Genomic DNA, 16,050 nt, shown 5'->3' with positions numbered 1-16,050 from the left:
TCAGCACAATTGTGTGTTTGCTGTGCTGAGCGGAAAACTTCTAATAATGTCTGAACATATGCAGGAATATTAGTTTCTGAGCTTTGAAACAATCATTGCTGGAGGGTTTCCTACCTATATAGGACATTTAGGATAAATCATCTTACTTTTGCTTGCCTCACATTCTCAGAGGCTACACAATGAACCCTTTTATGATATTAGACTACTTCCATAACCTCATTGTTCACACCCCTTCCCTTTTTAAATCAGTGGGATTTTTTCCCCCTATAAAGATTATTTCAAGAATTGCAGTATTTATCACTGCTTTTAATCTTAATTTTATTCATTATAAGTATTGAGCACTTGCCAGGTTATTTCTTGGTCACAACAGTGCCTGCCATGTAGATACTTTAAATCATGTATGTAAGAAGTGAAGAGAATTGCCCAAAGATGCCATGCAGTGAATAGCTGAGCTGGTATTTGAACTCAGATATAAGTGACCGTAAAGCCCATGATCTCTGTCCAGAAGATAGGGACATTGCCTTCACTCCCATTACCTCAAATGATACTTGACATCTATTCTTCCTATCAGTTTTGCAGTACAATATATTTGGTTTGCTTTGTTGTGGCCATGCTTCATATCTTGGATTTTCACTTAATCCAGTCTCTGTCTGTTATAATCCTTTTTGCTAACTGTTTACAGTAGCTTTATGATAGCCCATTCATTTTATGTACCACAACGTCCCTAAGAAATTTTCCAGTGTTGGACGTTATATTTTGAGATATATGCTTAAGATAGAGCCATTTAAGTGTGATTTTGGGGTCAAATTCTACAAATGTTTTGGAGCATTTTTAATATGTGTGGTGAAAATATTTTTCAGAATAGTCATACTGTTTTCATTGTAAGTAATAAAGCCTTCATTTTAAGAGGGGGTGGGGCTGGCATTTTTTGAAATGACAGAATTCCCTTGCATGTTAAATGAGCAGGTACCATCTTTTCAAATTTCATGTGTAGTTTAAAATAGATTCCTGGCCATCACCCAAAAGAGAATCGTGAGGACAGTGACCTCAATTATCTGCCCCCTTTTCACTTCCTTTTAAAAATGTAGAACCTTTCCAAAATGTAAAACCACAATCTTTGTACATTTTATTCTATAGTAAATGAAAAATCTTATAGATTCTAACCACTTCAAATTAACTTTAAGTCAATGGCAACTTGCCCCAATGTTGAAATGCTTAACGTAATTGCCTAAATCAGCTCTGATCCTTTCATTACATAGTAGTGCTAGATGGATCCACCCTGTGATAAAGCTATAGAATTATTTTGCTGTTGCTCAAGTCTGATTTAGGTATAGACATACAGCAGACCAATTTCTGCTATCAATTCATGCAGCTGGGTATTAGACATTTTTGTTTTTCCCCCTTCATTTCAGTTGAGTTGGTTTATTTTGTTTGCTTTTGCTTTATCTCCTGTTAGGTGTTTGCCAAACTACTGTGAACATGGGGGAAGCTGCTCCCAATCCTGGACTACCTTCTACTGTAACTGCAGTAACACGGGCTACACGGGTGCCACCTGCCATAACTGTGAGTAGTTGTGATTTACCCACAGAATGAGCAACCATCCAGGAATACCAATGTTAACTTTAGGATGCATTCAAATGGGGCAGGCACTTTTTGTCATTCATTCAACATGTGTTTTATGAGAGGCTGTCATATATGCCCATTCCATGGTGGCCACATGAGACAGATATATGGATATAAGCCATATCCTTATGGAATTTATGGTTTGACAGGAACACAGCAAATGGAATAAGTGTTTGAGGCACAGGTGAGATGATGTACATGGGCCCACAAAGGAGAGCTACTAAGTCAAGTACATTGTTTAGATGGGCTCAGTTGTGCTGCTCTAATAAATAATATAATGTCTCAGTGGCCTGAGTAACCAGTGGTTGTGTCCTGCCTGTGTTACGTGCTCATCTTCCATTGACAGAGGTCCCTCTCCCACTTTATTCTCATTCTGGGATGCTCACAGAGGCTCCATCACCTAGAAGGTTGTCATGGCAGAAAGAAGCAATAGAAGCATGTGCTCACTATTGAAGGATTATGCTGGGAAGTGGCAAACATCACTTCCACTCACATTCTGTTGGCCAAGTAGCATCACAGGGGCACACTTGAATTCAAGAGGAGAGGAAGTACAGTTTTGCCATGGGATCAAAGAGAATAGAACCAGCATATGGTGCTAAGTGCAGAAGACTGCACGCCAGTGTTAGGGAGGCTTCATATAGAAGACCTGAGCTGATCTTTGGTAGGAATGCTACAGAAAAAGAAAAGCAAAAGCAAACTGAATTTCTAAGTGATTTCACGTGGCTGGAGAGTCCTGACAATGAGGAGAAGTAAGAAGACACGAAGCAGGGAGCAAGGCAGACTGGAACATACAAAGAGTAAGGGATGACGAGTAAAAAATAAATGAATAGCATGAGCCCCGATTACTGTAATTTTATAGTCTCGTTGGAGTCACCAAACAAAAACACATGCCAAAATAGAGGTTTGTCATTTAGAGAATTGTGTGTCAAACTCTGTGAAGTGAACTGTGAGTATAATTTAGAAAGACATAATCTGAAGGTGCTGGCTATAGTTGTAGAAGATTTCATCGGAAATGTGAGCTATGAAATTGACTTAGGAGGTAGGAGAAGGACCTGCTAGGAAAAAAATGTAAGAACAAAGCCAGGGATGGGGCGCCTGGGTGGCTCAGTGGGTTAAAGCCTCTGCCTTCGGCTCAGGTCATGATCTCAGGGTCCTGGGATCGAGTCCCGCATAGGGCTCTCTGCTCAGCAGGGAGCCTGCTTCCTCCTCTGTCTCTGCTGCCTCTCTGCCTACTTGTGATCTCTGTCTGTCAAATAAATAAATAAAATCTTTAAAAAAAAAAAAAAAAAAGAAAGAAAGAACAAAGCCAGGGAGCTGCTGAAGACTATAGTCAGGTCCACTCGGAGCAAACTTGCCAGGGCTTCTTAAGTTCCTGGAATGGCACTTAGGGATTCAGAAAATGGATGGGAGATGTCGGCAGGGCTGAGATCAGACTCTGATCCAGGATGGGCAGTGTCATCACTCTCATCCCTGAAGACCTCTCAGCCATTCTATGGCCTTTCTGTGATTTGCAAGACTAATTGACCAATGATGCCTACAGAGCTGTCTAATCCAATCAGAGAAGACATAGCCCAAAGGTCATCACAGGATGATGCTACTGCTGTGGGATGCCTATGGAAATGAAAAGCACCACTTAGCTTTAAAATGAAGTCTATTACTTAAAATCTATAAGTGTTGAGCTTATTCCAGAAATATTGTCCTTAAATAGCCCAGAACAATCTATGCATGCACAGACACATTGCATGATGCATACAGTACTGTCCAGATTGCCAACTCAGTGTTCTTGTAAGAAGCACAATGACAACGAGAATAGCCACCGATGTAATAGTGAGGACTTCGAAGGAGACTTAAATCAAAGCTACTCAATTTTTGGCCAAATCACATGACAACAAGTCTAAGATTTTTTCAAGCTGATTCTGTTCACTTTCTCCTGAAGTAATTTAACACTAATCTGAGGGGTTCATCTCTATGGATACTCTTCTCATTTCATTTTCTCCATCCATTAAGGCTAAAAATAAAATATTTCTAACTTTTTAAAAAAAGTGTGAGGTTGAAAATCAATGGAAGTGAGGTGCTGATTTTTAAAGGAACACTGTCAAAGGTGATGAGCAGGAGACTCAACACGCAAAATCTTAAAAAAATACCATTCTGTTTTATAACACCTTCTGATTCCCCTTGCTGTGAAATTGCTCAGTGTATATACCATAGGTCACAACATTGTTAAACTCTTTCTTCCCTTCTGGGCACCCAGCCAGGAGAAATCAGAGGTACTTGGGTGGCTCTGAGGTTTGGCAAACACACCTGGTATACCTGTGTAATTCAGGAATTTGTCACCCTCTAACTCATTTCTCTCCTTTCCCCAGTTTGGAGAGGACCATTGTCTCGAATCAGATTTATAAACTAATTGATTCAAGGCATGCTTTCCTGACTGCAAAAAGCACATGCCCCTGACATGGGACGTAAGAGATGAGAGCTGCCAAAGTGCAGAAGACAAAAGAAAGGATACCCTTGGGTAAAACAAAAGCAAGTTCACAGCTCCACTCTTGTAGAAATGACAGTGTCCTTGGTGTGTTTGTGCATACTTCCTGAAGCAGTCATCCACAGTCAGAACTCTAAATAAAAGGAGCACCTGGGTGGCTCAGTGGGTCAAGCCTCTGCCTTTGGCTCAGGTCATGATCTCAGGGTCCTGGGATTGAGCCCCACATCAGGCTCTCTGCTCAGTGGGGAGCCTGCTTCCTCCTGTCTCTCTGCCTGCTTCTCGGCCTACTTGTGATCTCTCTCTGTGTGTTAAATAAATAAAATCTTAAAAAAAAGAACACTAAATAAAGTCTTCAGATTTATAAGACATATTTCATACTATTTAAGCCTGATAATTTCTTGAGTATTCTTAGTCTTCTGTCTCTTTAAGCCCTTCAAGGTGTGTTTTATTTTTTCGTTATAGGTGCTTACAAGTGAATGTGAGCCAACAGTGTTGAGGACAGATAGGATTACCCTCTTTCTGTCCAGTCTTTGTGGATAAGAGATGAGTCTGGATGAGGGGGAGAGTATGATGGACTCTAAGAAATAGCAAAATGGGAATTCCCAAAGTCTCTATGCAGAGCTGGTTGCTGTTAAAAGTAGATATATCATCATTCCCTTTCAATTTTCTTTCCTCCTTACCTAATGACACACAAGGAACTTCAATGCACATGTTAGATTACTTTTCAAACACACTTTACTCAAAACCACCTGTTAAAGAAGGAGGTGGTGAGTGTGTGGACAATTCCTACCCAATCTGGCAGCCTCCTCATATGAGGAGGAAATGTGAGACTCTCACTTATCCCACAAACTGTCACTGAACACCGTTATGTCATTTCTTTATGTTGTTTTGGTTAGGAATTTTCTTCTCTATGTTGTATCCTATTTTCCAGAGGAATAACTGAAGGTATACCAATATTTGTAGTCCACATAAGTCCTGTCAACCCAACCAGCATTCAGAGCTTTCAGACGGCCAGAAATGGTTACTATGGTTCTTGGGTTTACATAGTGTGCAAGTTTAGAAGGTTGTGTAGTAAATGCCAAAATTCTAAGTATTTAGGGCATATCCTACTCAAGGTAATCTATGAATCTAAGTTAATATTAAAAGGAAGAGACTTTGATTATAGAGCTTAATGCATAATAAATCTGCAACATGATAATAAAATGAGATGGATATTACTATCTCCATTTTATAGAAGAGCACATTGAGGCCCAGAAAAGTTATACATCTTCCTTAAAGGTTACAGAGTTAGTGGAGCTGGGACTTGAATGGGTGGAATCTGGCTTTGATGCCAGAGAGTTAAGCCCTGTATCTTTTTAATTTTTTTTAATACTTATTTGTTTATTAGAGAGAGAGAGAGAGAGAGAGACCACACGTACAAGTTGGGATAGTGGCAGAGGGAGAGAATCTTCAAGCAGACTCTGTGCTCAGCTTGGAGCCCAACATGGGACTTGATCTCATGCCCATGAGATCATGACCTGAGTCGAAAGAATTGGAAGTCCAACCAACTGAGCCAACCAGGTGCCCCATGCTCTGAATCTTATTTCCTTCCTCCAACATGTAAGAGGACATTTGCAAACCTCTTGATAGAATTTCGTGATGGGATATCCATGACTTCCTTCATATCACTTGATACTGTAAGTGCTGATGCAGTTCTACAAGACCGAGAGACAAGAAAGTTTTTATATTCTAGAATAATTATGCAATCATCATGAGAAAGTAAGATGAATTATCACTTGATAGACAGCCAAAATTAAAATGAATATTAGAAATAGGGAAGCCTATTGAAAACAGGCAAGAACCAAAACATGATAGTAGGAATAACTATGCTATATTTTGGAACACTGCATATGTTTCCTGGCTCAAGAAAAGACAAGTAAATAGCTCTCTTCATTTTTTCCCACAGCCCAAATGATATTCCTATGAAGCACTTTCCCTTAGGGGAAATCTGAGCTCACTTCCCATTATAACAAAGCTTTTTATTTGGTATTGCAATATCTATAAATACCACTTTAATGAATACATAATAAATAATCTATTTAATGATTTTATTCAAATATTTTCATCTTTTTATTTCCTTTTTTTGGGGGGCGTGGAGAGGAGATCTGTGTTGTTTCTGAATATTTATTATTATAACCAGCACTGTAGCAGCACTCATGTGCTTAAATAATTTTAAAATCCCTCATGTTCTATTTTTTTCTTAGAATGCCTTAATAATGACATTACTGACTCAAAGATAAGTGTTAAGGATCTTGATTCATATTTTCACCTTGCTGTCCTAAAGTTCTGATACCGTTTGTACTCTGATCACTATTTTCTGATATCTTGTTTTACCTCCTCTTCCAGAATTTACTATAACTTATGAAACTGTTACACATACATTTTTACCAAAACATTTTACATATTGAAATGGAAGTTATTACCGACTCTCTTGACGAGTTCCAGATGAAAAAAAAAAAAAAAGTTTTTTGTTTGTTTGTTTTGTTTTGTTTTTAGGTGACTTATACATAAGATTGTCTCTGCAGAATTTTATTTCATCACTCAACAGGTACCTTTTGAAAGCATATCTGGTGTCATAACTATGTATTTGGTGATTCCCATTGAGGGGACTCAATAAGTGATAGAAATACTTACTTACCATCTTCTCTGTGTGTTCTATTGAGTGGAATTGTCCTCGATCTTCTCACTACGTCTGATGACATTCACATGGGCCCTTTTCAGGATCTCTTCACCATTTCCCAGCCTGTGTTAATCCCTTTTCGCAGTCCAGACTCTGGCATCCTAACAATGCCTTTTAGCTCACTTTGCAGTTGGGCAAGAGGATATCAGCTTTCTTCCTCTCCCAAGCTTGACATCGTGCTTCTCCCATTGGGCAGTCAGTAGTTGGGTATTGATTAGGAGCATGTCAAGTTGTCTTGCTATCAGACTCTACACTAGGCATCATAGAGGGATAACACTTTTGCTGTTTTAGCAGTAGGTAAATTGTCCTCTAACTGTATGGCTTTTTGTAGTTGGAGTGGCAGGTTGGAGAGGGTAGGGGATTCTGGTAATAAAAGGTTTACTTAAAAGCATCACTTAAAGCTCTTAACTCAGTGTAGCTCATATCTTAATATTATCTTGTGGGCTTCTTATCAAGATCTAAAAAAAATTCATCTTCCTGCTTAACCCCCAGTGCCTTCTGCAGATATTCCCAGCTACAACTAGACACCTAAAGGAGAAGAAAAATAAATAAATAAATAAATAAGAGTAATGAATTGTAGAATCCACACCCCACTTCATTTTATGATACTAACCACAGTCTTAAGTGTCATCATTATTTTTATTTATGTTAACTCCCCTACTGAGACTATAAACTCCTTTAGAGAAGGAACTGTGTCTTGTTTATATTTGTACTAAACATATCCAAGGAATTGTTGACATAAAGAACATACCATGTAATTGATGAGATAGACAATTAAGTGGGAAAGGGTCATTCGGTGTGCCATTAGTTGGAGATTCCATAAGGACAGGGTGGTATCCAGATCTTTTCTGTGTCTCCAGCACCTTGTTTAATACCTGACACGTAGTAGAAAGCTGCTGTTTGTTGTGTGCACTAATGGATAAATGAGAGATGTGCTCACACTAGTGGTGAGTTCCTGGGGCAAAGGCATTGTCACTTTCCAGGGAGGTCAGAAAGTTTTCTCAGCAATTTACCTTGGAGCAGAACCTTAGAGGATGAGAAAGAACAAGAGCCAGGAGGAGGAAGAGTGAGGAGGACTGCCCAAATGCAACAAAGAGAGGATTGTCCAATGCCTAGCATGGCTAGAGTCATGCAATGGGGAAAGATGGAAAGGCAGGAAATACAGCTAGAGAGAGGATTGGTGATCATTTCAGAAGGAGCTTGCCTCTCTGTTGTGCATTTAGGAGCCAGGCACGGTTTGGTGGTTTTGCTTTATTTCTGGGGAACGACTTGCTAATATTTATTTTGTTGTTGTTTGTGTTTTGCTTATCGGGTTTTGTTTTATTTTTTTAAGGGAATTATAACTGTGATGGTTTTGTAAAGTACACACTGAAGTTAGGAGACGAGACGTCGGTGCAAGGAAAGATACTGGATGCTCTTTGCAGTTGTGCGGACAACAAATGATGAGAGTCAGAGCAAGCTAGAAAAGAAGGGACCTGACTTGAAAGGCATATCTAAAATTGGATCAAACAGACTTGAAGACGAATCGAATAGAGCAGAGAGAAGGATGACTTTTAGCTTTTTAGTTTGGAAGCCTTCATGAATGAAGAATATAGTGACTAAGTTCCCAGGTCTGCCTGACCCTGAAAGCCTCCTGTCAAATCCAGACCCTACAACTTACAAGCTGTATAACCTAGGGCAAGTTATATTAGTTCTGTGTGCTTTAACTTCCTTATTTGTGATATGGGGCTAATAATGGCAGTCAGGTAATGGAAAGATCATGAGGATTAAACAAAATAATCCCCCTAAAGTAGTTAACCCAGTGCCTGGCAAATGTGAAAGTACCTGTTCCACGTGAGCTGCTATTCGAACAGATAGAGGAGGAGATTCACTGGCTGCTGTTATGGGTTCAGCTTGGGAAACAGTGTCAGCCTGGAGAGGTGCTCACTATACTGAAGTAGCTGAAAATCCCCAGGTGAAGTCTGGGAGGAAGATCAGAATTGGGAGGTGTGGAGTGGCTCAAGTCACTCAGGTGTGGCAGGCCAAGGGTGGAAACTACGAAGGAATTCAAGAAGGAATGGTGGGGAAAGAGAAGGACAGCCTAAGGAAAGTGGTAACTTGAAGGGCAGGAAAGTGCTCCAGGAGTAGATTAAACACAAAAGTGTCTGAGCGGTCACCCCCAGATTACTTCATCATAGTGTTTGGTGATTGTTGAATGACTAGATGGGTGTTTATCAAAGTAATGGCAGAAAGGCACAGTAAGAGAACGAAAGAAACCATTTTTCTAGAGGCAGTCTGTGACTGTGGAAGTATCAGAATGCACAGGAATTTGCTGTTTGAAGAGAATTTGTGAATTGATGACTATCAGAGGTGTTGTCAGGATCCAGGGGATTCCGAACCCCTATCTGCCATTGAGTTGATTTTATTCTCCTTCAGGAGAACAGACAATTATCTTTGCACTCATTAATAAACAAGTAACAGAAGGCGGTATGTAAGGATGCGGGTGATTTTTTCTCTGTGAAAAAAGTGATTGGAACAGGCTGAGTTGGTGGGAGGGAAAGGGTTCTCAAAGGATTGATCGGTCCTGTACACATGGGCCAAACGTGGATAGGCAGAGAAGCCTTAGGACAGTGTTTTCAGTGTGAGAACCAAAGGAAGGATATGATATAAGGATAAGCACCGAGATATTTGGGTTTCTTCAGAGGCACTAGCCTAGGGCAAGGGAATGGACATGTGTTTAGCTTATTTTAAGGGCCATGAATTATATTCAGTGGCTCCCCATGTCATCTCAGTTTCTGAGGCCCCTTAAGTTCTTAGCTTTGACCTTTTTAGACTATGGCAATTCTTCAAACAACTGGGTCTTTGCAGATCTCTTGACCAAATCTCTTTTTGGCCCAAGTGACCTCATCAATTCCTGCTGGAAGCCTACCAGGACCTTTCCTCGTTGCTGTTCCACTGTGCTCCCTTGATAGCCATTGATGTAGAATCTATTCCATCAGATTAATAGGGAAGGTTTGGTTCTTGTTTTCCTTACCAAACTGCCAATGTTCTGTGCATCCCCCTTTATATAATATATGGCAAATACATGTACCGCAGAGGATCAATGAATGTAAACATCTCTTTTATGGCCAAATGCTTAAAGCCACAGAGCTAGAGGAAGTGGGATTTGAACCCAGTTCTAGATGGCTTGAAAGCACTTCCTCTTCACATTACAACATCTCTAAGTGGAAGAAAGAGCACTCGTAAATATTTTATAGAACATGGCAGGATTTAAAAACAAAACTGATACAGAGACTTATCAGAAAGGAGGAGGAATCAAGGTTGCATATTCACCTCGGATCGATTTTCTTCCTTTTGAACACATCTCAATGATTTAAGAGGTTCCCACAGTCATTTCCTACATGTTAATTTGTTCTGTTTGTTCTTTCCTTCCTCTTTTCTCCATCTCTCCCTTCGTCTCCCTTTCCTCTCATTAATTGAGGCTAAGTAAAGCCAACTTCAAATACTTACGTTGGATTGACAATGTGCAAGAAATGTAATCACAAGTTTTGGCTTTATTCCAAATCCTTAGAAGCAACAAAAGATCCCCAAATATGAAAGAATATAATTAACTGGAGATAATTTAATTGTTGATGTTGCTTTCCTTTGGAGAACCATTGATATTTACTTTGAACACTGAGCAGAAACAATGAGCATTTATTTTTAATTTTTTTTTCAATCAACAGAAGACTAATTGCCATAGAAATATAAAACTCTGGTATGTCCCATGAGTTAGAAGTAATCTGGACTGGATACATACCTAATAAACTCAATATATGAAGACACATTTTCTCTCTGGGTCTCAGCTTTGGATCCAGACAGATCTATGTTATATTTATGACTCTCTGGTCTTGGGCAAATTACTTAACTTTTTCAGCCTTGGTTGCTTGATCTCAAAATAATAATAACCCATTCAAACAGCTATTGTGTGCACTATAGCAAAGGAATGAGAAACATCTAGCACTATATTTGCAATTTGACATTTTTAAGTTAAATGGTATCTCTTATAATTTAAAATTGTGTTTATGAAAATTTGTGTGTATTTTTCACATAAGAGACATTTAGTGATTTATCTGCCTATGCTAACAAGTCGTATGACTGTAAAAAGACTTTTTACATTATAGAATGTTAAACAGATATTAGGCTCTGACATAGGTGTTACCATTAGCAAAACTGAAAAACACCGTGGCACTGAAAAAAGACCAACCTGGGGCTCAAGTGGCCAGAAGTTAGATCTGTCTCTGCCATAAATGACCTTAGGCAAGTCAAATACTTCATATAACCCATATTCCTCAGGGGACAGTGTGGATTATATATGGATTATACATGGTCACTAAGAAAGATTATTTTGATGTGCTCTGATAGCATGACTCAGGATGAGTATGCTGACTCTATTTAGTGTGTTGTTATTATACTGTGCAGGTGCTGTGTTCTACCTTAGAATATTATTTGCATAGGTCATATAGCCCGTTTCTTTACTGTGGTTTAGAAAACACTAAGAACTCTTTTACAGTGTTACCTCTGATTTTTAATTATTTATTTGATAGAGACAGAGAGAGAATAAGCAAGGGGAGTGGCAGGCAGAGGGAGAGGGAGAAGCAGACTCCCCACTGGCCAGAGAGCCTGATGAGGGGCTCAATCCCAGGATCCTGAGATTATGACCTGAGCCAAAGGTAGATGCTTACCCAACTGAGCCACCCAGGTACCCCTACAAATTTTACTTTGAGAGTGAGATGGACTATCTAAGGTGTCATGAAACAAAGGAATTTTTAATATACTCAGCTTGAACCTTGCAAAAATATTTTGACTCTGTAATTTAGAGATAAAATTTAGAAGAAAAAATTTCTTTATCAATTAAAATTCTGTGACACAATACAACAGTGCTCTATGGCAAGTTATTTCACCAATTTGAGCCTTACTTGCACAATATACCAAGGCAATATGATAGAATCTATCCCTTATTGCTCCTAGGATAAATCATTAATCGATGTGCATGAAGTCCCTTTGACAAGTATGATTCTAGCCCTTCTTTATAGGTTCCTTCTTCTTGTATATGTACATTATGTTGTTTCTACTTTAACTTTGGTAAGGGACAAGAAAGAAATTCAGAGGAAGAACCCTGGGTTCAGAGGAGTGTAGAATGCAGAGCCCAACCACATTCAATTACAAGACCCAAGCAGGACTAAAACCTGGATATTCTTGTCATCTCTAATTTTATCACTGTGTGTATTCTACATAAGTTTCCTTGACTATATCATGCTCTAGCCAAAGTAAGTTGTTGGTGGTGAAATTCTAAGGTCATTTCAAAATTTAGTATGTGTTGCTTGTTTTCTAAAAGGAACACTGAGTATATCACTGCTCAGCTTCACATTCTTCAGTGGATCTCCATTATCTTAATGATAAAACCCTTGCTTCTTAGCTCAGTAAGTATGGCTCTTCATCACCTGGAGCCCTCATAAATCACAGTCATGGCCCCATATGTATCCGTATTATAGTAGATCTGATTGACTTTCAGTCCTAAGCACCTCAAATTCTTTTTATCTCCATTCTTCTGACACTGAATGTTTGTTTCCTTGTTTGTTTTTAAGTAATCTCTACACCCAACATGGAGCTTGAAACTACAACCCTGAGAGCAAGAGTCACATGCCCTATTGCTGAGTCAGCCAGGCGCCCTGACCCTGAATGATTTTCCTGACTTCTTTTTCCAGATAATTCTCTGCTCTGCCTCAATACTCTCCTTGGGTATCACCTTTTGATCTTTAGCATTAGTTTAAGCTCCTTGAGAACAGGCACTTGGGCATTTCATGCCTGTGTCCTCAATTCCTACCGCCAGCTCTCTAATATGTCACCCACAAAATAAATTTTGAGAAAATGGAGTTTTAATTTTCAAATTGTTGGCTTCACTTCACTTCACACTTCCTTGAAGTGTATTTGCGTGTCTTTTCCACTGAGAGGAGAAAGATAAGAAACCATATGATAGCCCATAATATCTGTTAGGCTTTCTCTTTGGTTACCATGAAGGGAAACGTCCTGTTTTTACCTTGAAGAGAGACCTGAGGTTCCGGCTTTGAATTCAGAGCACATTTCTTAAAGACTCCCACTTCTCGTCCATTACTCTCAAACGAGAGAGGTGGTATAATTGTAGTCACAATTTTAAGATACTAGCAGAAAAAAGACATTTGGATAAGTAAATATATGTAGAAAACATAAAAAGGAAATAAAGCTGTCCATCGTCAGAGCAGGACATGTAACTGAGTTTATTAGTCTGTCAACGGAGGAGTTGTCAATGTCAGTTTTTGGCAGCACAGATTTCCTGCTTGCAGCTAATGTGTTGATGATGAAGACCTTGGCAACCGTTCCCTTGTTCCTGTCTCCCTGATCCTGCTGTCATGATGGCTGAAAGAGGAAATGAGTGAATGCATCTGCTAACATTTGATTTCACTGCTGCATGTTGTCTTAATGGGCATTCAGTGGAACAACTTGTTATATAACCTGCAGTCTAAGGGTGCCTGGAGCTCACAGGCCATCAGAGTAAGGATCTATGCTCTCTAGCTTACTTAAGAGAACTTTTCAGTCTGATGACATTATTAGAGGATTGTCAAAAGAAGTAGACACTAAATGTTTTTAAGTTTGGTTTTGTTTATGGAGATGAAGCATGAAAAGAGGTTTGTTTTTGAAAATTAGTCTATCTGGGGTTCAGATCTAGGTTCTGCCAGTTACTAAATGAGTAACTAGGAAAACTTACTCAATTTCCTTGAAACTTGGTTTTCTCATCTCTAAAATATAGACATAATCATGTGTATGTCTTAAGATATTTTGATGATTTTTTTTAATGAAAAATAGATCACTTTGGAGTATCAGTTGTAGTGCCAATATAGGAGGCTCTTGGTTTACTTACTTTCCTTCATAAATCCTCTGCGCTTTTTTACCTTTTCTGGTCTTCTGTAGAGAGCTTTTAGATTAGTAACAGATGCTGATTTCTATGTTTGGAAGGGACCTTTCAGTGCAAATATGTTATTTACATCCTTCCTCAAGTGATGCTGTAGAACCAGGGTGATCAATACCTTCTGCTATTATTGTGCCTTTCTGGTGGGCAGATTTGTTTCTCTTAGAAGCTAGATTGTACCTTCTTTTAACTTTCTCTGGTTAAACTTTCTTGTGTCTTCAGTGAACCCACCATGGACAACCTGTCATTTAAGCCCTCCTTGCCGGGTGTTGAGAAGTACCCCAAAGAACAGGACTTGACTTCCTTTTCTTCCCCCTGTATCACACCTGAGTTGCCTTAGTTAAGTATGATGTTGGTAGTCCCCATAGTTTTTTTAATCACTGGATTCAGAAATCACTAGGTAATAATACTTTCCAGGGAAAGAAATTTATTTTATTTACATTAATCAATGATAATATACTTATTATCATCATATTATAATCACAGTTGATCCCCCAATCTGTGAACATAGATGACTCCCACACATTATTTTGACTGTGTTATGTTAGGATTTAATGAAGATGTTTATTTTCATTTAGCACCAATTTGTGACAATCTCTTCACTTTTCAGGTCACTCTTCCACACAACATGGCATTCTATCAGGGGCGTGTAAATAAGTACCCACTTTGGTTCCAGCAGTATCACTGTGGGTGATACCTGAGCAATTGAAGATCGTAATCCTGTTCTCAAGGACTTTAAAATTAGCAAGAATGATGGGAGAAGGTTGCACATAGTCAAAGAATTAATTGAATATAGGTAAAGATTAAAATAGAGGCATTGAGCAGGAGGGACGAGATAAGACATGAAGCAGGAGAGGAGAATGTTCAGCAATTCTAGACTTGAGCTACACCTGATATGTAAGTGTGAGCTGCACAGCCAGAGAAAGTGGGGGAGGGTCAAGAATAAGGGTGAGGGGCACCTTGGTGGCTCAGTGGGTTAACCCTCTGCCTTCTGCTCGGGTCATGACCTCGGGGTCCTGGGATCGAGCCCTGCATCGGGCTCTCTGCTCAGCTGGAGGCCTGCTTCCCCCTCTCTCTCTGTCTGCCTCTCTGCCTATTTGTGATCTCTGTCTGTCAAATAAATAAAGATTTAAAAAAAAAAGAATACAGGGTGAAATTAACTCGGCTGGAGTTGGGATAAAGAAAGAGACTGACTTGCATAGACTGAGGGTCTTACTAACAGAGAAGAGTAATGATGATAAACACAATTGGCATCAGTCAACAAGGTTGAAGCAGAGAAACAGAATCAAGAGGAGAAACATATCAAGAGATTTATTTTAAAAAATTGGCCTATGCAAGTGTGCGAGCTGGCAAGGCAAGACAGAAGTCCATAGTTCAGGCAGTCAGAAGGGACAGTCTGCAATCCTGGAGCAGCAGCTGGAGGTACAGTTCACAGGTGCAATTTCTTCTGCTTCAGGTGAGCCTCAGCTCTTTTTGTAGGCCTCTTAACTGATTGAAGCAGGCCCTTCTAGATATTTTAGGATGATCTCTGTTACATAAATTCAATTGATTACAGACTTTAATCTCATTTCCAAAATACCCTCACAGCAGTACCTAGGTTAGCTCTTGACTGAATAACTGGAGACCATTTTCCAGCCAAGTGGACATATAAAATTGACCATTACTGTCTGCCCAACTGTCACCATGGTACCTATATTCATTTTACCATATTTGGAAATACTTCTACCATGTCATACTTCTGAGTGACATGGTACAACTATCTTGTTACAGCTGATATCATATAGGATTATTTAGTACCTTAGTGATAATGCTAGTAGTTATCACCATCAGCCCTGGTGTGACTAAGATGCTGACCAGGTGATATTTTATGCAATCAAAACATGACTCTGTATTTGTTTCCCACCCTTGTTTTACATTTTATTTAATGAAGATAATTTTTCCCCCTTTTGATATAATTTCGGGCAAGAGCCAGATTTTCTCATTTGTAGGTGATAAGCATTTTTTGATTCTTTTGTATCACAAAACATAAACCCAGTGCAAGATTTAAAAAGGACCAGTTTATGATAGATATTAATGTTTCAGTATTCAATCAGAGATGGGATTTTAAAAGGGCTAGTTGCAGGAGAGGACCCATGAGAGGATAGGGGATGTGTGGGTAGAATAGACTGTTTTCACTTAGCGTAATTTCCTAAACGTTCATCCAGGTTGTTGCCTTTTTTCTTTGCTTGGTAGTATTCCATGGAAGCACCACAGTTTGTGTTTCTG

The 16,050-nt window shown here is 39.3% G+C and overlaps 1 protein-coding gene across 1 annotated transcript in view; it reads left to right on the top strand.

Annotated features, from left to right (window-relative positions):
* The window catches only part of CNTNAP5 (contactin associated protein family member 5), an 811,336-nt gene that overhangs the window by 481,513 nt on the left and 313,773 nt on the right, over positions 1 to 16,050 (top strand). The window contains exon 11 of the mRNA XM_080798228.1: positions 1,457 to 1,563. Within this exon, the coding sequence (XP_080654354.1) occupies positions 1,457 to 1,563 (107 nt within the window). The remainder of the gene's footprint in view (positions 1 to 1,456; positions 1,564 to 16,050) is intronic.

Source organism: Martes martes, assembly GCF_963455335.1.
Source record: "Martes martes genome assembly, chromosome: 3".
NCBI classification, from domain to species: Eukaryota; Metazoa; Chordata; class Mammalia; order Carnivora; family Mustelidae; genus Martes; species Martes martes.
Note: the sequence above shows the minus strand (reverse complement) of the source record. Positions and strands in the feature narration are given on the sequence as shown.